The sequence below is a fragment of the Diabrotica virgifera genome, chromosome 1 (assembly GCF_917563875.1).
Source record: "Diabrotica virgifera virgifera chromosome 1, PGI_DIABVI_V3a".
Classification (NCBI taxonomy): domain Eukaryota; kingdom Metazoa; phylum Arthropoda; class Insecta; order Coleoptera; family Chrysomelidae; genus Diabrotica; species Diabrotica virgifera.
Window position 1 is genome coordinate 216,379,538 of NC_065443.1, and position 27,093 is coordinate 216,406,630.

At 32.4% G+C, this 27,093-nt stretch overlaps 1 protein-coding gene across 6 annotated transcripts in view; it reads left to right on the forward strand.

Moving 5' to 3' along the window:
• Positions 1–4,034: 4,034 nt before the first annotated feature.
• The window catches only part of LOC114332917 (myosin heavy chain, non-muscle), a 257,019-nt gene continuing 233,960 nt past the window's right edge, over positions 4,035–27,093 (forward strand). For all 6 annotated transcript variants that reach the window (XR_007697311.1, XM_028282706.2, XM_028282707.2 and 3 more), the window contains exon 1: positions 4,035–4,639. Coding sequence is in view for 5 of the 6 variants with exons in the window: in XM_028282706.2 (XP_028138507.2) it covers positions 4,286–4,639 (354 nt within the window). In the remaining variant the exon portion in view is untranslated. The remainder of the gene's footprint in view (positions 4,640–27,093) is intronic.

Below are 27,093 nucleotides of genomic sequence, written 5' to 3' on the forward strand. Positions count from 1 at the left end.
GTAGAGCGTTGCACTGGAGATCAAGAGGACCCCGGTTCGAATCCTGGTGTTTTCTAATCTTTTTGAAGTTATACTTCTTTAGGCGCGATTGAGATTGAGGGTGAATTTATATTAATCTGCGAGATTGAGGGTGAATTTATATTAATCTGCGCGCATGCGCACACCGACAGTATGGTATTAGTCGTTATACGGGCTTTGATTAGGTGTTGAAATGATCTGTCAATAATAAATAATTGTTCAATATGAAGGTAAATAAATGTATAATATATTAGTTTTATTGTTGTGAGGACAGAAATAAAAAAGTTTATAATTGTAGTGACTTTTAAATAGTTTTTAAAGCAACAGGTACGTAATAATTGTAAATGTATCGTAGGTACCTACCTATTTGAACCTACCAAAATACATACCTAGTATGTAATACTTTTATTTACATAATTTGATTACCATCAAAATTTCTATCAATATTCACCTAATATATTGTTTTCTGACTCTATGTTTTGTTGTATTTTTTTAATTCTAAATCATTTCAATTCAAAATCAAAATAATTTGATTTAATTCAAAAATGTCAAAAGTTTAATCCGTTTAGTTAGTCGATCTTCGCACGTAATAAAACATTGTCTCCGTGGCGAAGCGTTTAAGGTGAATGAACCCCAATACAACCCCAATATCAACCGCGCTGATAAGCTGGTTCGAATCCCAATAGAAACTTTTATTATTATATTTTTTTATACATTTTATGATTGTAAGTATATTTATTATATAATTTTATTTTCAGAAAATACGTATTTAGTTAAAAAATTTTCCGACAATTAATGTTCAGAAATCATTTGTGGCATTTTTAATGTGTTCGTGTGTGTTTTATTCTTTTATTATTTTAATTTTTGGCACTGTTTTAATAAAAATGTTTGAGAAGTAGTAAGTATAAATCAGTTTAATATTTAAATAAAATATAAATAAAAAGTATATTAATTTTGTTTAAATCATATAATAGAAGTATAACTTCTTACGTGCGTACAAAGTACACACACATTCTTTTTTTACTAATAAATGCATTTTTTATTCACTTTTTTAAAACCAGTTTGAAAGTTTAGTTCATGCTCTTTCATTTGACGCCTGTAGAACGCTTCTAACATTATTTTTTCTGACTTATATTATTGCAAAAAAAAAGTTCTCTGGGAAAAACAATTTGAATAAAATTTAAACAATTGAATGAATCGCTTTGATATTTTTGTCACATATTAAGCACCAAATAACCCTCATTTGACAAAAATTTCAAAGCTGTAGGTACACTTATTTTTACATTAGTTATTGCGAAATTATTTTTTTTTTAAATTTCCACCTATTTTCGCAATTACCTATATTAACAATAAATGAGTCTATTAAACTTTGTAATACGGCATTTTAAAGCTTTTTCCATTCTCTCGAAGATGTCTTTACTAAGAAAACCATAAGTCTTACTGTTTTCCATTAATTTGAAAAGATAACAGAAAAAAGGCCGTTTTTGACACTAAATTGTTTATAAATAAAAATGGCCGCCAGATCCTACGCACGAAATAGTTACAATTTGTAGTTATAGGTATTACTTGTCGAAAAAACGCTTCAGTACCCTGGCTGTTGAAGTGTCACAAACAGGGTATATTTTTGTCTTATTACCCTGGCCTAAAGGAACTTTACAGGACATAATATCAGATATAAACATAAAAAGTGAAACAATCTAATCTTGTGAAAACAGAAGCGGGCAAGAAAAGCTATTGATGCGATGAGTAGACAACCTCAAAAATTCGCAAGCCTGAGGTAGATGAATACCTGTAGCGAGAAACCGAGAAAAACTGAATAAATTAAGGGAGACTTATACACAATATTGAATAAATGAAGTTAAAATAAGAGTGTGTATATTTAGTATTATTCGGTACCAAACTTCTTCTTAAACTACCTTCTCCTCAGTGGAGGTTCGCTACTACAAATTGCAAACTCTTCTGTCTTCAGAAGTTCAAAATTTAGCCCTGTCTATTGGCGGATGTTCCTTAACCATGATAGTATTTTCCTTCCAAGTCCTCTCTTTCCCTCGATCTTTCCTTTCAGTATTAGTTGAGCTAGTTGAGCATATTGGTAGGGTAGGTACTTATTATTTCTCAGTATATGGCTTAGGTATGATGTTTTTCTAACTTTCACCACCGATTAACATAACTGTGCTTTCACTGTGTACCAAATTACAGAGGCACAACAGAGGTAAATCTCTGAGAAATTCATGTTCAAATGCAAACAGACTCATACAGCTAGGATCTTTTCAGGGCCAAAACAAAAATACTTGACAGAAGTACCTAATTTAGTTTTTATTAATTTGCTCAGTGTTAGATAATTTATATAACTATTTTTGTTTTCACTATGACTTGAAGAAAAATAGGTCTTCGTATATTTATTATTTTGTTACTTTCGTTGTAGCTATCCGTCTTTTCTTGTTCTCTTTCTCTAATCTTTATTATCTTCATATATTAATGCATTTCAGTTTCAGTAATCAGTTTTACGTTTTCGTTGTTTTCAGTTACAGTTTTATCTTCTTCCTCCTTGTGTGTAGACATAACTCTGTCTGTTTTTCAATCTAGTAGTCCAGTAAGTTGTCATTTCATGGTTTTCATGGACTTTCTATTGGGAACCCGTCTCTGCTGTCGCTGTCTTTAATACTCTATTTGTTGTCATTCGGCTTATGTGGTCATTCCATTCTACTCTTCTGTTTCTTTCCAAGTTATTAATGTTATCCACCCTGCATCTCCTTCGTATATCTGTACTTCTAGCTCTGTGCCATAGTGTCTTATCATCGATTTTTCGAAGGGTTTTATCTATGCTGTTTCCAGCATTCTTTTTGTTCTCTCTATATGTATCAGGTCGTGTTTCTGACGCGTGTGCCATTATTGGTCTGTTGACTGTATTGTAAATTTTGCCGTTTATTTCGTTTCTGATATTTTTATTACTTCCATTTTGTTTCATTCGGGTAACCTGCGGCTCTGTTTGCTCACTTCATTTGATCTTCCACTTCTGTTTGCAGCTTTCCGGAGCTAGATAGTGTGATGCTTAAATATTTAAACTCCATCACTTGTTCTATCCTCTAGCTCTAATTTACATATTTTAGTAGATTTGCTGTTATAACCATGGTACTATAAATATCATTCTAGCTCCAATTTACATCTTATTGGATCTGCTGTTATAACCATGCATTTTGTCTTTTGTGGGGAAAATCACGTGTTAAATTTTCTGGCGGTTATATTAAATTGGTGCAGCATACATTTTAAATCATCTTCACTTTGAGAGATTAGTATTGCATCGTCTGCATATCAGATTATTTTAAGTTGTTTTTCTCCCATTTGGTATCCTTTTTTAGTTGTTACTTTTCTTATTATTCCATCCATGATCATGTTAAACAATAGAGGACTCAAGGAATCCCTCTGTCTTATCGCATTGCCAGCTTCAATTGGATCAGTTAGTTCTTCTTCTACTTTTACTTTTTTGTGTTGTTCTGGTAGATCTTTTCGATCGTTTTAATTATTCGTAGAGGTACCTCTCCTGAGGTAGGTACCTCTTTACATGGATAGCGTCCTTTAATGTGACCCTGTCAAATGCCTTCTTAAGGTCCACAAAACACGAATTGTATTATTCTCCATACTTTTTTATTGATTTTATCAACTGACGAGCATATAGAATAAAAAGTACTATTTTATTACTTTAGTCGGTTCGCTAAGACACAACTGGCTAGTGATTTTACCAAATTGGCAAAATTACTTACTAAAATCACTAGCCAGTTGTGTCTGAGTTTAGCGAACCGACTATACTTAAAAATATCTACTTTAAATATTAATCATCGATCAACAACGAACACTATAAACCTTAACGAATATATTTTTGTAATTGAATTCTTTGATTCCCTGTTATTATACCTAACGAATTTTGAGGCGTGGTCAAAATAAATCACTAACAGAAATCAAGAGAGTGGAACTGGCAACGTTGCGACTGCTGACTCGACTTCGTACACAACAGCCAACTTCAACTAGGACTCACAGCGAAACTGTCATTCGCAGACGGTGAGAGATCGGTGTCCAACTTAAGTAAAGAAACAAAACCGGTCCTTATAGTAAAAGAAAAACCGTATTTCGTTGTAAATTGCATTATTTTTCCATACGAGCGCGAACCCGAGAATTTTCTTACATCGTAGACCGACAGTAGATGTGATTTCCTTTGTGATCGACACTTGTTTTTTCTGTGTGAGTGCGGTTTTTTGTTGTTTCCCTAGTCATGGCTGACGCGGAAACGAAAGATCGTTTTGATCCAGAACTGAAATTTCTTTGCGTGGACAGGAATCATTACAATGACCCGGCCACCCAGGCGGAATGGACGCAGAAAAGGTTAGTTTGGGTGCCCCACGAATCGCAGGGCTTCGTCGCGGCCAGCATCAAAGGAGAACGGGGCGATGAAGTCGAAGTGGAGCTCCAGGAGACCGGCAAGAGGACCAACGTGCCCAAGGACGACATCCAAAAGATGAATCCGCCGAAATTCGACAAGGTCGAGGACATGGCCGAACTCACCTGTCTGAACGAAGCTTGCGTTCTGCACAACCTCAAAGACCGATACTATTCTGGTCTCATTTACGTGAGTTATTTCCCATTTTTACTATTTTTATAACAACCTTTCCTATCAAGCCACAAATCTGACAACAATAACAAAAACTTAATAGTTATCTTTTATGTTTGTTTTACTATGCAAGTACATAAAATCCCTAAAGATACCAAAAGATTCATGAGTTCTAATTACTCAGTATCGCCCAGCCCAAGAGCAGTGGATGTCTTCATTCTTCATGTATCTTTAAATACCTATAATTGTAATGTAGAAATATCTTGCATTCTTTCATGTCATTACTAGGAATTTCCTAGATAAAGAGCTAGCAGTGGGTGAATAGATAAAACCACTGTATATATGTATAAAAAAATGGTTTAAAAGATACTTTAGTAGTTGAAATTAAGATTTATAGGTTAACATTCTTTGTCATACACTGAGGACTGACAAAACAAAAACAAATACTTTTAATGTCTTTCTCCAGTGCTGCCCTGCTCTAGCAGTGGTATTTGAATTCCCTATTTGTTGTCAATAACCAATAATTATTTTACAAATCATGAATTAAAGTGTCATTGAAATTCTAACAAATTTATAAGGTTCATATCAAAATTAAGGACATCCAATTTAATCTACAAAAGACATAAAGGAATTGAAAAATTCATGGTCATTACAAAACATCCAAAAGACAACAAGACACTCCATATTAATAATATCCAGGCAGAAAGGGTAGATAAATACAAATATCTAGGAAAATGAAGCATCTATTACAGGGGTGGCCAAACTGTGGCTCACGAGTCACATGTGGCTCTTTGAAGGATTATTTGTGGCTCTCAATAAATGTACCTGACTTACTATTAATTTTTGTGTTGCAAAATGTCGTAAGTTACTGACAATAAATATAAAATAAAAGACTAAGTGTAACATCAGGACTTGGACACTGAGACGCTTTATCACTTTTGCTATTCAATTTGGCCTTAGAATATGTAATAGGTAAAATATCATCTGAACTGACAGGAGAATTTTCGAATCGAGGATCAAAACTATTGTTGGCCTTTGCTGATGATGTAGGTGCAGTCGCTCATTCTACAAGAGACGTAAGAGAGGTGTTTTCACAACTCGAAGAAGAAACAAGTAGTCTAGACTTTCGAATAAATGAAGAGAAGACGAAATACATGCTAGTAACCAAAAATCCAGGACCAAGAGTTAGGCAGAACATAACTATTAATGACCACAACTTCGAAGTAGTAAAAGAGTTTAAATATCTAGGGCGGTAATCACAGATGACAACAACATATAAAAAGAGGATAACTGCATGGAATAGAGAATTATACTCCCCATCATCATTTATTAAGATCTAAGCTGCTAAAAAGACAATCTAAATTAAGACTGTATGGCCAAATATTTGAAAGCCAATTTCTCACAATGATATTTGGCCCTCAAAGAGATGAATTATTTGGCAGGAGAGTGTAGAATGCGCCAAAAAGCTGAATTGGTGACTGTGTATAGTACTGAAAACATCGTCAGACATATAAAAGCTAAGATAAGATTGGCAGGTCATGTGGCAGATTAGAGGAAGAAGAGTGTTAAAGACGGTGTTTTTTGAGAGACGATAGATCATTAGGCCGTCCCAGAAAAAGATGGAAGGATGATGAAGAATCGAAGTATCCTGAATTAGTAAAGGTTGCTTGTAGAATTATTTGTATATTTGAAACAACGATGTAAACCATTTTATTTCACTTTTTAAATAATTGTTTATTTACCACCCTTTGGGAGTTTGGCCACCCCTGATCTATTATGTAGTAGAGACCTAAGAATGGATCTCTAAGGATAAGGTTGTTGCACTGCTATGTTTTACAACTTTGCTCGATAGTTCAGAGAAATAAGGAAAAAAAATATCATGTTGGTGACACATCCCCCTCCAGGCCGAAACCAAATTTTTTGAGTAGTTGGGACATCTATAATAATAACCTATATGTTTCCTGCAGCCGATTTTGATGATATACATAGTTATGAACAAATGAAGATCAAAAAACCGTAAATTTTCGCTTTTTTCGTCTATAACCAAAAAGTTAAGTATTTTAAACAGATTTGAGAGTGAGAAACTCATATATCCTATAAAAAACTTCAATATGGCGTTCGCTGAATATGTCTATCCTTATTGGTTGCTTAGAAAATTGCAAAATAAATCATAAATTTTGAGTTTTTATAAATATTCATAACTTATGTAAAAATTAACTTAGAACGTTCTTATTACACGGATTGCTGAGACTTGTGGTGCTTAAATTATAGGTATTTTAAATTTCAAAGCAATTGGTCAAATAGTTTAAGTTATTTAATTTGTTTATCCCAAATTAATTTTTTTTGCAACGTCAGAAAATGGTGAAGTTACACTAATACTTTGGATAGTTTATGAAAGAAGAAGATTTATACTATTAATTTAATTAAAAAAAAATAACAAAAAATAATTCTAAATACTGCAAAATTATTTTGTAAAAACATGTGAATTAAAAAAAGGGGGGGCTAACTTCGTCCCTAATTGTCCTAGGACAATTATTTTTCTTTCTAAATGTGTATAAAAATTCAGTCTTTCCAAATCTAAAAAAATAATTTTTCTACGGGTAATGGTTATAAAGTTATTCTAATTGTTTATAAGTAAGCAAAAAATCGACGTGTTTTTGCAAAATAATTTTACACTGTTTAAAATTACTTTTTGTCATTTTTTTTAAATAAGTCAATAGTATAAATTTTCTTCTTCCATAACCTGTCCGAAGTCTTACTGTAACCTCATAATTTTAAAAGTTTTAAAAAAATAAAGTAGGTCTTTTTATAGCTTGCAAATGTTTTAATTGGTATTTTTGTCCGAATTTTGTTGGCCCATTTTTTTAGGTTGACAAAACTCGGGCAAGAATAGGAACAAAAACATCTCTTCCAGCGATAAAAATGATCAACTACTGTTTTTTGCTGATCAACTACTGATATTTATCATTATTTGCATAATATGTTTTTGTAGGTAATCCTTGTTTTTGTAGATTTATTTCTTGATTCGAATTTTTGGATAATTCAAATTTTTGAATAATTCGAATTTTTTTAACGGTCCCCTGAGATTCGAATTATCCAAGTTTCACTGTGTTTAGAGCTGCTGTAAGTAAAATAGCAATTGCCATATTGATATCTACCCTTCTATAGACGATAAAACCTTAAGAAGAAGAATTTATCAAAGATCTTATCTTACAAACAATTTTTTTGAAAATGAATTTTTGAACATTGTAAGTTATCTTTTAAATGCCTCATTTGAAGAAAGGTTGTTGGAAATTGTTAACAAAGAAGACTCTTCAAACTCTACTTGTATAGACTATTTTGTTCTTAATTCTTAGGTATATTGATTTTATGGGGACTGTAATCATTCATAAACAATGTCTCCCTGTAAAAATATCATTGCCTTTTGTTTAACTTTGTTTCATTTTTTTTAACATTGGTTGCATTATGGGACAAATAAACCTCGTATTAGATTAACAGTTGGCTGTGTCGACTATGTCGTAACGCACGGTGGCAAATGGGGTGTATAAGGGCCATATATGCCTCCTAATGCACTCAGTGTAGGTAAGTTTATAAATATCTTTACATGCAACCAAGGTGTTAAGGTATTATCTTATAGCACTCCAGTGAACTGAATATTAATGAGTCTTTTAGATACCTGGTGCAGGTATACCCAAACAATATTTTGCTAATAATTTTATCAATTTCTTTATGCTACCATAAAATGTAGTATGGAGAGCTAACTGAAAAACCAGATAACATAATCTAGATGAAAAAATACATTCAGAAAACAAAAAGAAAATGTCATATTAGTAGATAGAAAGATAATAGTTATAGGTCTGGATCCCGCATAAGAAAAAAAAGTTGATTAATAGCAAGCTGAAAATTTGTTAATAGCTTAACAGTGTCTAGTCTGACAAACTTTGATATATGGGAACACTGGAACAGGGGAAGTTTTAATGGTGGAACAGGTTAAAAATTTGGAATGTCATACTACGAAAACGTCAGATGTATTTTGTCAGACAGAACTTCCAATTGATTTGCTGCCCTTTCATTAAACTCTCATGCAAAAATTAGACTGGTGTGTATCACCAACTGGGCATTTTAATGAGTGGAACACATAGAATCTGTCAAATGACAAGAATTATGACAGGTGATAAATAGCAGTCTGATTTTTGCATGAGAGTTTAATGAAAGGGTAACAAATCAATTGGAAGTTCTATCGGACAAAATACATGTGACATTTTCGTGGTCTGACCGTTCCAAATTTTTAACCTGTTCCACAATTACAACTTCCCCTATTCCAGTGTTCCAATATATCAAAGTTTGTCCGACTAGACACCCTTAAGCTATTAACAAATTTTCAGCTTGCTATTAATCAACTTTTTTTTGGTACACAGGTTCCAGACCTATTAGACCATAATGAAACATTAAAAAAAAATATTATATTCCTAATGTATAACCAAAATTGTATATTTATAGTACAAATTTGTCCTTTTTGATTCTAAGTGGAGCATGCTAAGTATTCAAATTTTTATCCATAGTCTCTGTTCATGTACCCATTTGACATTCAGTTGTTTCTGTTTTCACATTTTGCTAAAGGTTTCAGTTTCCTATATTTACTCCAAAGGTTTCCCGTTATTTTGAATTTCTATTTGGTTGGTCTACTTTTTACTAAGGTCTAGTGTTAACCAGAAGATTACAAAAACTTTACTTTTTTTCTTTTTACTAGATCATGATTTATGCACTCAATTTATATTAATTTCCTAAAGTAAATGCAGGCCTCAAACACAGTAATTTTACTAGACATATTGATTTTTAACAGGTTGACTGCCACAGCGGTCATTATGGTCGCTCATAGTACTAGTAACTCACACCATGGCGGTCATAGTGTCCGCCATGCATGGCTTAACAAAAATGTCTGTAAAAGGTATACGACCGCCGATTTCGTTAAAAATGCATAGGCAACATGACCGCCTGGCCTGAATGGATAGGTATGTGAGTAAATATTATATTTATTTGCATATATGCTATGTATTACATGTATATCATACCACAAAAAATTGTACATTGTAAGTAAAAAATCGATAATTTTAGATAGAAATAAGTGTTTATTGAAATAATTGAAAAATAACATGATTTTAAAAGTCAATACATTGTTAGATACTTGAAATTAAAATAAGGCAGACAAAAATGAGGATGTCCCTGGCAGTCTGTGCAATATGTAGTAACTTTTTTACTTTGTTTTCTAATATTTCTCCTGTAGTCTTCTCGTAGCAACCTCTGCAGTATTTCCTTACTGAACTATTACTTTAGCAGAAGGATAGAGGTGGTCCTACAGCTGACTGCTCTGGTGGTTATTTCGTCTGCCTACACCAGAGCAGTCATGTTATTTTCTCAGTCAGCACCATTTTAGCCGATTTTAAATTTTGGCTGTAATTTTTTTCTTTTAATTTATAACAAAATTTAGTTTGTGCAGAACTATTTTGGAATACACCTTTCTAGTAAAAATTACTTTGGCCCCACAGAAAAAAAAAATAGAATTTTCTGCTTGGCAGCCAAGCTGTAACAGCCTTCTTTATAGGCTATCATAATTTTTTAAATAATTTCAACTGATATAATTTACTTATAGGTTTGCATATTTAAAATATTATTTTGTTGAATCAGCTTTTTGCCCATTTATTATGTAGAGGTACCCACATGTTTACAACATTATTAAGTGGGTTATAAAAACATCCTTCAGTGAATGGAAATGTTTAATAAACACCAGAAATTTATAAATACTGTTGAAATATTTGAGAATATGAGAAGTTAGTTCTGTGCCAATATCACAATGAGTTTAAAAAATTTGTTTGAATATCAACAATCAGGGCCGGCTATAAATAGGGGCCTGCAAGTGATGCACTGCAGGCAGGCGCCCCTCTTTGGGGGGCACCAAAATGAGTTTTTTTTCTTCTGGTGTTATACAGAAAACTAATTGATAAAAAAACTGAAGAGCGCCTACCCTATTTTTGCAGGCGGGCACCTTATACCCTAGCGCCGGTACTGTCAACAGTACTGTGATTTCAATCACAATTGACAAACAATATTTATCTCTTGACACTTGGTCATAAGACCTTTGCACCACACCCTGTTCTTTTTTCATTATCATTCTCATAAGTCCATCCTTTCTGAACCATGGTTCATAACAGTGTCCTGTCACCATTTTCTGACTATTTTCCTCTCTTGTTTATTGAGATTCATCAAATTGTCTTTTTTTATTTTGTCAAAAATTTTTTTATCAGTACAGTAGAACCCCGATTATCTGTGCTCCTTGGGACCGGACAGTGGCACGGATAATTGAAAAGCACGGATAATCCGAACATTTATTTCTTATATATAATACATATATGTACGTATATACATACATATGTACCTACCATAAAAAGATAACAGAAAAAATAAATCTTTCATTATGAGTCTTCCTCTCGGCGTGTAGAGTTTCGAACGAGTGATTTACGGTGATGCTATTTTGATAAATTCTCAAAAATGCAATTTGAGTTATAGAAAAGCATAGCACGGATAATCCGCAGCCCGGATAATCCGCACACAGATAATCGGGGTTCTACTGTATTCTTATAATTATTATTTTCTTAGTTTGGATTTGTCCTTGATGTCCATGCACCCCTTCTCTTCATTCATATTAGACACTTTGTTGTCTTTGTTGAGTCCAGGTTGAGACCTTTACAGTTCTTCACCAATTTTAATTGAGTGAGTAGGTTCTTTATGGCCAGAATAGCTGCTTGGCTATCTACCTATATAAATGTTGATTCTCTTTGACACTCCCTAAGAAACATTAAACATTTTTGTCACTTATTGGGTGTGACTAGCACTTTGTAAAACGGCCACTTTGGCATCAAAGTCTTTGGACAAAAAAAATAGATAATATCCCAAAACTGACATTTTAGAATTTAATAAAATAGTATAAAACCTGTTCTTTGCTTATTGCTGCATCAAAAGATTACCAGGTAATAAGGAAAGATAAAATTACTGAACAAAATAAATAAAAACATAACAGGTATTTTAAAACAAAATATCTAGATAGAATCAAAATGTCTACAGAAGAAAAAATACAGTTTATATCTATAATTTACAATATTCCTGTACTGTTTTGGTATTCTGATTGAATTTCTGTCATGATATTTTCAGATTTCAGTAATTATTTTTTTATCACCTGTTCTATTAGTTAGTACTACAGGTAGCTATTGAAAGTCAGACAACATGGTTTTTATCTTACCACACAATGCTGTGATAGGAAAATGTGATATAAATGAAATAAAAATTAATTACATTATACTAAAAGTAATTTTATCAGCAGATAGGTACCTATATAAAAGTGAAATACAATGTGCTGTTTTGCAAGTATACAGTCGGAAAAATGAAAGAATACCCATGAACGATCACATCAATCACATATTATTCAGATTATTAATAATCTATCTCTCGTTTGTTATTTGTGAAAAAAAAACAGAAAATACAAAATATGTGATTGATGTGATCGTTCATGGGTATTCTTTCATTTTTCCGACTGTATGTAATTATTGTACTGGAAAGACAGAAAAACAAGTTTTTTTGGTCCCCCTGTAAATTTTAAGTAGTTTTATAGTGATATTCTACTTCATATGTATCTACCTCTGGAAGTAGTCATAATATACAATACACCCTTTGAGGATCTCTAATGAGAGTGAAACATACATAAGGGCATTCATGGTGCTCTCTGAACATACTGAAACATAAGATGTCTCTTAATTTCGTTTTACAGCGAATTATTTTGTGTTAGTTTTACTCCGAACTGAGTATTGGGACCATGTTTTTGTTGGAATTTGGCCATGATGAATAGACAGGTAGTGAGATTTAGACATCCCCCTGTCTTCTTTTATTCACCATTTGCTTTGTTTACAGGTAATAGAAACCACAAATAGGCATAAGCAGAAACTTGCTCTCATTAGAGGTTTTATTTCTCCGGAAATAAAACTTCAAATTGTTTTTCAAAAATTTGTCTTTTTCCTATACAAATTTTAAGTTTCCTTTTTCTCTTTTCTTGGCTCCTTTTAAGTTTGCTTGAATGGTCTTTAGTCTTCTAAATGAATAGTCAACATGAAAAATGTTGGAAAACTTAAAAAATTACTATGAACATGTTCAAGTGATATAATTACCAGGAAAAATGTTAAAAGGAACAGTAAATTCTTGTATCATAAAACATAAAATGTGTATAAAACATCTAACAATAACATATTTTACAAGTAATACTCATTTTATTACACCATTTGTTCACTGAAACCTCATTGTATCTGCCTAAAAATAACTACATACAGTTAAACTGTAAGTAATGATAATAAACTCTCTTCAAAGCATATAATCTATCCATAATAAATATTATACATCATTATAAAAATTATGGTGTGCAAATATGATCTAATATATATTTCTGTATCAATGATTGATTTCTAGATAAGCAGAAAGCTATTAAACTTCTTCAAATAAGATTAACTTATCATATTTTCCAATACATATTCAATTTTTATAGTAGATTTGAAACATTAAATAAATATACATCAAATATACTTTTAAATATACAGAAAAATTGGATGTCTTTTTGGGAAGGTTGGCACCCCTTATAACTATTTGTGTTATGTTTACTAATCCACTAAAATACTAAAAAGATTCTGATAACTAGATTCTGAGTTGTGTTCAAAATAACTCTTTAGTCTATTAACACTGAATAATTTTATTTTTCAAAGAACTGGCCTGTTATCATAATGGTTTGTCATTTCCTGTTCATGTATAGGTATCCTACCAATTCTGGGAATACATTATCAAGAAAAGGTGGTTTTGAGGTGGAATTATGTAGAAATTAAAAAACTACTTTTTTATTTTTAGAAACTGCATGAAATTGAGTAGCATGGGTATAAACTTGGGGCATGGGTATAACTATGAAAAAAAAAATAGTACATACTTAAAGGGGACAAATGATTAGAAACATATCTATGGTGCCATTCAGAATGAAAATTAATATTCTTATCAGTAATATTCAGAAAATAAACTCCATCAAATATTTAACTCCTTTTTTTTTCAGACTCATAGTTTTCAATATTTATCACGATATTTGTAATCTTGTATCTGAACCAATATAGAAATTAATTTGTTTTTGACAATGTGAACAAAAAACTAAATAGCTATATTTATATAATATGATGCATATATTATGTTCATAACGTTGTAAACAAATTTCATACTGATCTTGCAAATCATTGAATATATTTATAAACATTTATTTTATATATTTACTGATTACTGCAAACATGGAAAATTAATTATAGTCGGTTCGCTAAACTCAGACACAATTGGCTAGTGATTTTAGTAAGTAATTTTGCCAATTTGTTGAAACTGGCAAAAAAATAATTACTAAATAGTTACTAATTACTAAAGAGTTAGTAATTTTGCCAATTTTGGCAAAATTGGGAAAAAAACAAAAAAATTACCTATGGTGTATTCCACGAATATACGACTGTTTTGGATTATCGCTTTAATTACTATTTTTGCTAATTCTATTTTCTTAATTTTAGTGTGCAACATAAGAAGTACGAAAGTATTTTGCTCTAATAATTACTCCAATAAACAACAATATAATTTGCAATTTTCGTTCTCGCAATCACTCTTCAGAATCTTGAAGCTGAATGTTTATACTTCAATTTAAGTATCTGCAACCTCAAAAATACTAATTTAAATATGAGTTTTTAGGCCCCGAAAATGCGTATTTTCGCATTTTCCAGATTTTAAATCGCCTTTAACTCCAAAACTATCCATTTTTGAGAAAATTTACAAGATACCTTTCTTGTTTAGAATGACCCACAAAACTTAAAAATATATGTTTTGAAGTAAAAAACGTGATCTTTTGTATTTGTTTAAAAAAATTGTTTAAACAATTTCTGCCCAAAAATTCCACCCGGCACCTTTTAGATTTTTTTAAAGGGGACATTTTTGAATAGGAATCCACAAAGAAACCGAATCAGAAATTTTTCCAGACCGGAGCGGTCTCACCACCTGGACTACTATACATTTTCATTTTGTATAACATAAACAACATGATTGAAATGTAGATTCTTTCCCTGTTCATCACAGTAAGTTCTAGGTATTATCACGTAAGGTTAAACAAAGTGCAAAGTAACTAAACTAAACAATATATAGATTATTCTGAAATTCCAAACATCTCATTTGCTGATAAGTCGCGAGGTGTGACACTCTTATTCTTAGGATTTATGGTCAGGATATCCTGGTTAGCTAAGCGTATGCCACAAAAGTGGCGTATATGGTTAACGTTTATTTAATTTGATAAGTATGCGGTTTTATTCTACCTATAATATCGGAAGGTAAATATATACAAGGTGTAGTTTAAAAGTATTTGAATGGAAGTTGGTTATTAACAGAAAATGAAATCTTTAGACGACGTCAAGAGAGCTTAATAATATAAAGGTCTATCGATACAAAATTAAAAAAGTGCTTACTGGACAGATAATGTATATTATGACACATTGCACAACCTACGTGTTTCAATGGGTGCGTTCGGACGACCACAGCGGCTGGACAGCTGAGCCAGCTATAGCTGTCAGACGTCACCGCTGGAAGTCAGCCGCTGAGAGATTTACTAAGCTTTCCCTATCACGGCTGGATACAACCACTCAGCCGATTTCTGCTGACAGCCAGCCGCTATGGTCGTCCGAACGCACCCAATGTCGCATTTGCTTAAAAATTTTTGAACCCGCTTTTCTATTTCACAATATTAATACTCAACTCAACTTTGCAACTCAACTCTGTAGCTTTGTATACATTTAGTGATGCAACGAATATTCGTATTCGCATTCGCGAATATTCGCATATTTTTCCTTATTCGCATTCGCGAAATTTGTGCGAATGTTTTGCGAATATGAATATAGAAAAAAAAATTTTTTTGACATCCATTTTATTGCAATTTATTTCATACAAAATAATAAACAATACATATGAGTGTTAAGAAAGTGACACAGTCAGTTAGTATTCACCCAGTGGTGAATACCTAAAACCCTAAAAGAGTACAATAATAATAGAATTTATACAGTTATTAATAATTAATTGAATTAATTTGAATACATAGTACAATAGTAATAAGTTGGAATGATTAGTTAGTGTTGAGGTCAAGAGTGTCTGTTCTTTTTAGTCTTCTGTTCTGTAGGAGTGTCAGGAGATTGGTGACCAATATATTTGGGTGAACCTGTAGTCTATTGTGGTACTTGGAGCACAGAGAAATAATTTCTTCTTTGACGGTTTAGCCTTGGAGATCCCTATGTATATTGTCGTTTGAAATGTACCAAGGAGCTTGGCACAGTTGTTGCCTTAGAACTTTTGATTGAAAGCGAAAATAATTTGAAGATAACATTAGGTTAATAAAATCAAAATCTATCCACTTCTTATCATCTTTTTTTATTAAGAGCACACAGTAGCGATCAACAGGTAGCAACAAATGCGGTCCAAGATTGCGAAAGTTTTGTGAACTTTCAAAAGTGAGGCAACAGTGCGTCGGTAATTCGACACTGACAGTGACGTTTATACTATCAAAAACAATAATTTTTATATACATAGGCGCGAAATGTTTCCAAGTCAGTGACGTTCGATTTCTTGTTATAAAAAAATCGATTTTTAGTAATTCCAATGTGACACAAAATCTAGGCACGGGATAAAAAAGTTTATTTGAAGAAAGTGTATTTTTTGTCTTTCTTAATGGCGGTACAGGCTCCTTTTTTCAAAATTTAATTTGGTTATAGAGTAATTTCCACATACTAACATATTTCTGAAATTGGGCTCTGTACCGCCATTCTTTATTATATTACAAAAATGTGTGCCAAATATCTCGACAAAATATTCAAAATTAGGGCCACAATCTTGGAACGCGTTTGTTGCTACCTGTTGATCGCTACTGTTTGCTCTTAAGAAAAGGTAACAACCTCGTATAATCACATTATCAACCCTCACTTTATTTTATTATTTGGTATTATGTACCTAATAAAGCTTAAGATTCAGTTTGATTTACATTAAATATCAATTAACTTCTCATTATAAATTTAGAAAACATTACAAAAATAGAAATCTTTTTTAAAAAACTCAATATTCGCATTTGCATCCGCATTCGCGAATGCCGGGTAGCAGATATTTGCATTCGTATTCGCGAATGTTCAAAAAATGACATTCGTTTCATCACTAAATGCATATTTTATCAAGGGATACAATCTTTCTCGGCTAGTGTTTTGTAATGGTAGTACAGCAGTGGTGCTCAGACTTATACTGTGTGGGATCTACCACATAAACTGGAAGCGTCCAGCGATCGACTGCTAGTAAAAAACAACAGTTTTGAAAATAAAAAACTTTGTTGCATATTTCTATTTGATAAAAAGTTGTAACTTCAGAGAGTTAGTTCGTCAGTTAGCCGATTATGATACTTTGATTTCACTACCTTCATTTGGGAAAATGCAGACTCATACAAGTACGTTGATCCAAAGAATGCTATGAGCTTCAGAGCTCTTTGCCTCAAAGATGGATATTTCTTATACGGTATGAAAGACCCAAATTTCTTATCAGTCGCTTTGGACTTAAGGTGTATATAAGTATCCGAAATTATTTTCAGTGCCTCATTTTGGACGGAAATGATCTCCATATTGAAAGTAATTAATATTTCAGTGGCAATTTTTTCCACGTCCTCGCAAGTAAATGGGTTAGACATGAATGTTACAATATAGAATAGAATAGAATAGAAATATGCTTTATTGTCATGAAAAATTGTACAATTTTATCGACAAAGCTTATAAAAAGTCAAGACAACAAAACAATAACAATCCAATTTACTAAAATTACATAAATCGTCAATATATTTACAATAATAACAATAATAATGAAGTTAAACAGAAGTAGTCAATTGCAAAATTTAAGTAAATTGCAAATGCATAGTCTACCTAGTAATTAATAAGTTTAAAAGTTAAGCTGCTGCATATGACACCCAAATATAGACAAAAAAATGATGATAAAAATACTACTTGTGCAAAGGGTACTGTAATTTCTTAGTTATTGATTAAGAAAATCTTCTACTGAATAATATGGTCTTTCAGATAGGTAGGCTTTTGTCAGTTTACGGAATTTGGGGAAAGATGCTGCAGATTTAAGTTGTAGAGGGAGATGGTTGTAAAGTTTTTTTGCGGAATATAATATAGATTTCTTTACTAACTCAGAGGACGGGGTCGGCATATAGACGTCAAACGTAGAATTTCTCGTGAAGTAGTCATGATTAGGTCTTGGTGGAAAGACATGTAGATGTTTACGAATTAAGCAAACAGTTTCTAAAATATACAAAGATGGAAGGGTTAAAATTCTGTGATCTTTGAAGTAACTTCTGCAATGTGTTGTTCTTCTGAGGCCAAACAGATGTCTAATTGCTCTTTTTTGTAATTTAAAAATAACATCGAATTGGGCAGCTGTACCAGAACCCCAAAAAGGAAGACCATAACGAAGATGTGACTCGAACAAAGAAAAATATGTTATTTTGGAAGATGCTAAATTGAGTTCATTCGAAACAGATCTTATAGCATAGCAAGCTGAGGATAGTTTCTTCCTTAACAAATCGATATGGTGGGACCATTTAAGGTTGCTGTCTAAAAAAATACCAAGAAATTTCACAGAATCAACGGTACTGATCTGGCTGTTATTAAGAGGTAAGGGTTGAAGGACTCCTTTATAAGACAATGCTACTGTTTTATCTACGTTAAACGAGAGTAAATTAGAGTCAGACCAGGTTTTTATTGTAAGTAGATCAGAAGTTATAGTAGCATGAAGAGTTGCAATATTTGAGTTGCTCCAAGTGATACTGGTATCATCAGCAAAAAGAAAGATTTTTCCATCGATTTTTAAACTAGTGATGTCATTAATAAAGATAAGGAAAAGTAGAGGACCCAATACTGAACCTTGAGGTACCCCACATACAATGTTTTTGAGACTAGAGTCTGTATCATTTGCTCTAACCAGTTGTTTCCTATCATCCAAGTAAGATTGGAACCAATCTAAAGAAATACCTCGAATTCCGTAGAAATTTAGTTTTCTTATCAAAATGTTATGATTTACACAATCAAAAGCTTTGGCGTAGTCACAAAAAACGGTGGCAGTGTGAAGATTATTGTTCAGTGCTTGATAAACCTCATGTAGTACAGAAAATATGGCATCAGTGGTGCATTTATTATTTAAAAAGCCGAACTGATTTTGTGATAAAATGTTGTTTTCAACTAGAAAGGACATAAGTCGGGCTTTTATGAGTCTCTCAATAATTTTGGAGAGTACCGGTAGTAGTGCAATAGGTCTATAATTGCAGGTATTAGATATTTCACCACCCTTATGAAGAGGAATAATGATGGCTGTCTTCAGGCACTCTGGAAATTTACCTTTCTCAAAGGAATCATTAATTAGTGAGATGAGGACTTCTAACACATTTTCTGGGAGATTAGAAAAAATTTTTATCGATAGACCATCAGTACTACAGGAGGATTTGCTTTTGATACTATTGATTGTTTGGATCAGTTCAGATTTATCGACTGGTTTTATAAAGAATGAATTCGAGACCTTTCCTGAATTAGGGAGATAAGCAATGGGATCTTGTTGTGGCAAAATAGTTGATGTAATATTTTTACTCACATTAACAAAGTATTCATTTAGATTTTCAGGGTCTGGAAGGGAAATTGTTTTAGAAGTGTGGGTTTTATTTCGAAGATCGTTTATTATGGACCAAGTTTCTTTTGCAACACTTTTTGAGCTTCCCAAACGGTTATGGTAGTAGTCTTTTTTAGCTGATTTTATAAGTTTAAGATAGGTTGCCCTGTACTTGGTGATATATTCAGTGATAGAAACGTTGGTAGTAAATTTCCTGATATAGAGAAGAGATCGCATATTCTTGGAAGATATTCGGATACCTTTAGTAGTCCAGGGTTTGCGATGTTTTGGTTTAATTGCAATTAAAGGAAATGCTTTATTGAAGATACGGACAAGCTTATCCAAAAAAGCACTGAAATTATTATCCACGTCCATAGCAGGAAAGCGCCACTCAGAGGTTAAGCATAAATTTTGGAAATTACGAAAGTTCCGGGTGGAAAAAATCCTGCCTAAACGTCGGGTTTTCGAGGAGGGTTTGCTCACGATATTAAATATCAAGATATCTGTCAGTTTCTTAAAATCAGCCAAGCATATTTCAAACTCGCCATGAACTACTTGCATCTTCGTCTCATAATAAATATAATTCAAATGGGCGGTTAAAATTTTTTTTAGATGTAGTTTTAGATGATGTTTTTTTTTTAGTTGTTTAAATCCTTTCTGTTCATTTGATTAATCAATAATAACAATTTGTTGACAAAGGAATGTACTGCGCTCAGCATATCGATAATTGTTATTTTTATCCTGTAGTTCCAAATTAAGGAGGTTCAAATGATTTGCTAAATCTGATACGAAAGCCAGATCACTGAGCTTTTCGTTTTGAAGTAAATTTTCCCCTCGTTCTTCTAGAAAAGAAATTATTTCGGAACTAATTATTTCAACCACCTCACATATGTATGCAGAAGTAAATTATCTTCTTATCATCTTTTTCATTTGTATTTTTTCCGAGAATCGCGATCGACTTCAAAAACTTTGGCGATCGACCTGTCGATCGCGATCGACTCTGAGCACCGCTGTAGTACAGTGTTTTCGATGTTTATGAGCCGTGGTCTCGAATTTCGTCAGTGGTCCCTAATGTGTCGTCTATAATTCCAGTAGACATAAAAAGGAATACAGCTTACTTTACTTTTAGACCAGGGCGCATCTGTAAAAATATTAGTACATTTGGACGTTGAGAGGTGACTCAAATTTTTTTGCAGAAATTGCTTGAAAATAACTCAAATAATAATATTTGAGTTATCCTCCCTCTCAAAAAGGTCCGGAACATTGTTTAAATAATCAAAATGTCAAAAAATGAAGGAAAAATTCGATTTTTTTCTTCGTTTTTTGATTATAACTTTAAAACTATTCATTTCTGAGAAAAGCTGTACCCACATAAAAGTTGCGTAATTAAATTTCCTATAATATAGAATTGGTTATAAATTTAAAAAATAGTCACCCTTGTTGCAAAATAGCAATAATTGCGAAACAAATCATACAAAAACAATTATTTGCATTTTACGTTTTTCAACCATTTATGCTAAACTTAGGACCTTCATATTTCACCCAGAAAAACTTTATGATACAGTAAAAAAATACTGTAAATTTCATTAAGATCGGTTTAACAGATTTTGCAAAATAAATTTTGCAATCCAGCTTTCGCAAAAAAAATTAATTTTTTCAAAATGTTACAGGACTGAAAATCAAACAGATAGCAAGTTGAAATTTTTTTTGCGAATAGAAGTGTACTGTGCCTTTCATTTGCAATTTGCAAAATTCAAATCGATTAACTACCACGACGTCAGGAATTTTTTTGAATAAACATTAATTATTGGTGCTACGCGCAGGACAGCGGATAGTTTGCTCTGATTGGCCATTCCAATGACCTTTGATAATGATTGATACATTTTAATTTTTATTACATTTCGATAGAAATAAATAAATTTGTTTATTGCAAAATAAAAACACATACAGTAGGAAAAATGAAAGAATACCCATGAACGCACATATAAAACACGCTGTATTTTCCTGTCACCGTGTCACACAAAAAATTGGCCAGCGCAAGTACATGTAATAATTATTGTTACAAGTACTTGCACTGGACAATTTTCTTTGTGACACAGTTACAGGAAAATACAGCGTGTTTTATATGTTCGTTCATGGGTATTCTTTAATTTTTCCGACTGTACTCTATCCTTTGAAATCACACTTTTTTTAGCAAAAACTTTCTTTGTTCATATATTTTAACTTAGAAAATAAAAGTGCATTATTTTTAAACATATGCAATTGTTTAAACAATTTTTTACAAACAATAATCAAATTAGTTTGATTTTTGTGGAATTAAAATATTAAAATACAACAAAATATAGAGTAAGAAAATAATTTATTAGATACAGATTGGAAGAAATTTTGGTGGAAATCAACTTGTGTGAATCGAACACCGCTGTCCTGCGCGTAGCACCAAAAACTAATGTTTATTTTAAAAATTTCATGACGTCGTGGTAATTAATCGATTTTAATTTTGAAAATTGTAAATTAAAGGTACAATATACTTCTATAAGCAAAAAAAATTTCAAGTTGCTATCTGCTGTATTTTTAGTCCTGTAACATTTTGAAAAACTGAATTTTTTTTGCGAAAGCTGGATTGCAAAATTTATTTTGCCAAATCTATTACACCGATCTTAATGAAATTTACAGCATTGTTTTACTGTATAAAGTTTTTCTGGGTGAAATATGAAGGTCCTAAGTTTAGCATAAATGGTTGAAAAACGTAAAATGCGAATACTTGTTGACTATTTTTTAAATTTTTAACCAATTCTATATTGTAGGAAATTTAATTACGCAACTTTTATATGAGTACAACTTTTCTCGGAAATGAATACTTTTAAAGTTATAATCAAAAAACGAAGAAAAAAATCGAATTTTTCCTTCATTTTTTGACATTTTGATTATTTAAACAATGTTCCGGACCTTTTTGAGTGGGAGGATAACTCAAATATTATTATTTGAGTTATTTTCAAGCAAATTCTGCAAAAAAATTTGAGTCACCTCTCAACGTCCATCTCAAAACAGATGCGCCCTGGACTATTTACTTTTTTGAGTTTGGATCCAACTACAGTTTTTCTGTCCAGTATCGGGCTACGACTACACCCTTTTTATTTACGAGCAATAAATCATCGAGGGTGTAGTGTGATGGGCAAAGTCTGCATACTCTCAGGTGCTCCACATTCTGCATTTCCCGACATTCACAAAATTCGTCGTTATCTGTATTTATACCCCAATAAATAGGTTCTGTTCTACAGGGCGCAACACCGGTGCGTATGCGGTTGAGTGTCGAGTGTCGGCCAGGTTCATTCCATTAGGTGGTTCTGATTGATGCCTTTCATCTAAAGTTTGTCTGAACTTCTCCACATATTGCGAGGCGCATCTACGGTCGTCTGGTGATGCGAATCCAGCTGCCCGGTACAGTAGGAATAGAGGGGTAGATTTAATACAGCCGGTGCTTATTCTACATGTTTCATTTAATGCGTGGTGACTTGTTGGACGTGTCTAGATCTACCCCAGACGGGCCAAGCATATTCCATGCTGAGAAACATAACGCCTTAGCTATTGACTTTAAGACCTATGGGTTTGCACCCCACTTGCTCCCTACAAGTTTCCGGAGAAGGTTGTTTCTCGTAAAAATCTTTTGTCTTGTCTCTGACATTGGAATTTATATTTTAGTGACCGGTTTAGTACGACTCCAAGATATTTGGGTCTATTAGTATGTTCCAAGTGTTGTCCCTCCCAAGATACATTCAGTTTTACATGCACCAAATGGTTGATGAGATGGAATACTTGGGTTTTAGTAGGGTTTGGTTTTAATGAGTTGTGTTTGTAGTAAGTTGACATCATGTTTAAAGCCTCTTCCATTGTCGACTCTACTTGTGTGAGTGTTTTCCTGTTTACAGCGATACCAAGGTCGTCAGAGTAATTCTTGTTTGTTATATACACATATACTGAAATACAGCAACATCAACATTGTCGCCCGCTTACTGATGGTATAGTCTTTTTCTCATGATCATCTTTCAGTGCGTCACAGTTTTTCGATTTCTTTCTAACGCATTAAATTGTATGTGACAGAAAAAAAGGCACGTCGGTGACTACATTTCGTTGGTGACATTTATAACATTTATTCTAGTTATTCTAGTTGTCGATAGATGGCGCCATAATAAAAAAAATTTTTTTTTAAATTAGATAATAATATTACAAATATAATCTGTATAATTTATAAGACTATACAAATCAAAGAAAATACCATTTTATAAATGCAAGAAACACATTTGATTTGTTTTTATTCCAAATTGAAAATAAAATGTGACAAAACTGTCAGATTTAACTATAATGTCATGTTAGAATAAATGTCATAAATGTGTATTATCACGGACCTACCCTTTTTCCTATCATTTGTTACGCACTGAAAAATGATCATGAAAAGGACAATACTTATCTCATAAATATCTGCGCTATTTTATTGTCTTCTCAAGTGGACCCGGGCTCCTGCCGTTTGGTTCGAATCGGTATTAGTCCAGAAAGCCACTACGCATCCGCTAGGAAAAATATTCCGATTCGGATTTTTTGCACAATTTTACTCAAAAAGGACCCCTTTTAACAAATTTGCATGTTGCCAGGACCAAAAGTAGGTCAAAAATTTTATTAAACGTTTTTTTTTGTTTTTTTCCTAAAATTATTTTTTTTGCATGGAACAAAGTTTTTTTAGGTTCTTTGGATCATTCCAAACAGAAAAGGTCTTTAGTGACTTTTCTCTAAAGTTGATAGTTTTTGACATATAAGCGATTAAAAATTGAAAAATTGCGAAATTGGCCATTTTTAACCCTCGAAAACTATGTGAAAAACTGAAAATTTGAATGTTGCGAAGGTAGATAGATATTCTTTAAACATCGATTAATGAAATCCCAAAAAGTTTTTTGCAATACAATATTGCAATACAGTATGGTGCAAATGAAAGGAATAAATTCGTTATTTCGTAAACCGGCGACTTCAAGGAAAAATCCCGAAACAGGTCGATTTTTATTTTTAAGTTATGATATTGTGGCATATATGGTATACTAGTGAAGTCATCCATCTGGGCGTGATGACGTAATTGATGATTTTTTAAATAAGAATAGGGGTCGTGTGCTAGCTCATTTGAAAGGTTTTTCAATTATCTATTCAGTAATATAAACATTTACATAATTACTTATACAGGGTGTCCAAAAAAAGTTTTTAATTAAATTATTTGAAAAAAGAAGAAGAATGTATGTAATTTATTTAATTCAAAACACATTTTACTGTTACCCGAAAACTAAAAAATGTTTATTTCACAATTTTCGATTAAATTCAATGTTCAAGCCAGCTCCCGCCAGCCACCTGCCTCTTGGAAGTTTGAACATTTAATTTAAGCGAAAAGCAATGTTTATTTGTAAAATGAACTTTGTTTTCTAATTTGTGAAAGCAGTAAAATGTATTTTGAATTACATATTTTTTGTCAAATAATTTAATTTAATAAAAAAATTTTGGACACCCTTTATAAATAATTATGTAAATGTTTATATTACTGAATAGAGAATTGAAGAACCTTTCAAATGAGCTAGCACACGACCCCTATTCTCATTTTAAAAAATCATCGATTACGTCATCACGCCCAGATGGTTGCCGTCACTAGTATACCATATATGCCACAATATCATAACTTAAAAATAAAAATCGACCTGTTTCGGGATTTTTCCTTAAAGTCGCCGGTTTACGAAATAACGAATTTATTCCTTTCATTTGCACCATACTGTATACACATGCAACGGTGGAAAATAGTGTCGCGCACGCTTAATTAGCAGTTAAAAAACAAAGGAGTTTTCAATATTGTATTGCAAAAAACTTTTCGGGATTTCATCAATCGATAAAGAATATCTTAGCTGCATACCTTGGCAACATTAAAATTTTCAGTTTTTCACATAGTTTTTGAGGGTTAAAAATGGCCAATTTCGCAATTTTTCAATTTTTAATCGCTTATATGTCAAAAACTATCAACTTTAGAGAAAAGTCACTAAAGACCTTTTCTCTTTAGAATGATCCAAAAAACCTAAAAAAACTTTGTTCAATGCAAAAAAAAATAATTTGGGAAAAAAACAAAAAAAAAAAACGTTTAAAAAATATTTGACCCACTTTTGGTCCTGGCAACATGCAAATTTGTTAAATTGAGTAAGATTGCGCAAAAAATCCGAATCGGAATATTTTTCCTAGCGGATGTGCAGTTTCTTTCTGGACTATATTGGCTTCGGTACGTTCAAGTACAGTTTTTGTATTTTGTAACGCTGAGATCCAGAGCATGGTTAGATGCAGCAGTGGGAGCACGCAAAATAGAATTCTATTTTGCTGACGTCACAAAACGAATTTCACAATGCGAGAATCGACGGTTGCTAGGCAACGTGACGTCACTAAAATATAATTCTATTTTGCGTGCTCCCACAGAAGAATTGTGTTTTTGGATTTCAATAGCCTTTCTGAACATCTATGAATACTATCGTGATGTTCTATTAAGCACCTATTTAGATTATTTTCGCTACGTTTCTTCGGATCAGTACACTGAGCCTCAACTACAGTAAAACCTGCCATATCCGGATCAATGTGGCGACAGACCGATCCGGATATGAAAAAATCCGGATATCAAGACCACTACTTCTTTTATAGTCACTGAAACGTTTTCTCCTTCATACATTCCAGTAATCAACGCCGTCAATAACTTTCGTCGATAGACACGTTTTATAGATTCTATAATACATTATTTCGCCATCTTTTAGTTCTTCTTTTAGTGCGTTGTCCAACAGCAGGACTACCTTTCTCGGTAGATTTCGGTAGATCCGGACGTCGCAGAACCGTCCGGATATGGGGAGGTCCGGATATGACAGGTCCGGATATGGCAGGTTGTACTGTATACGGAATGTGGTAAACTAGTGGAATGGGCAACGGGATTTTTTGCCGATCTTAGACTTTCTTGTATTATCATAATAGTATAGTATAGTTCATCCAAAAGATAGCATAACCCAGACATCCAAAGTGAAAGTTATCCTTCAACACCAAATTATTCTACACTGTGTCCGTAAAGTATGGAACAAATTATTTTTTAGCTAAACAGAGCATTTTAAGAAATAATCCTGAGCACGTCGATTTTTGATTTTAATTTACCGTATTTTAAAACAATATTCTAATATACAGAGTGAATTACTTTCGAGTAATGACGTCACCGTCATTTTTTTTAAATGGAACACCCCCATTTTGTCTCAATTTTCGGATTACTCTAGCTGAGCTGATTCCAAAAATGTATCACATGTTGATTCAAATTGGTACAGGGTGGACAAAAATACAATAGATTTGTGTGTGTTCATACAGTAACGCGTTAGTTAAATTAACAATATTTTCAAAAATACTTATTTTATTTTTGATATTTTAATTATATTTTAATTTTAATTAATTTTTGATATTGTTTAGTTGAATATTTTAATTTAATATAAAAAATTAATTAAACTTTAATAATATGAGCATACACAAAACTATTGTATTTTTGTCCACCCTGTACCAATTTGAATCAATATGTGATACATTTTTGGAATCAGCTCCGCTAGAGTAATCCGAAAATTGAGACAAAATGGGGGTGTTCCATTAAAAAAAAATGACGGTGACGTCAT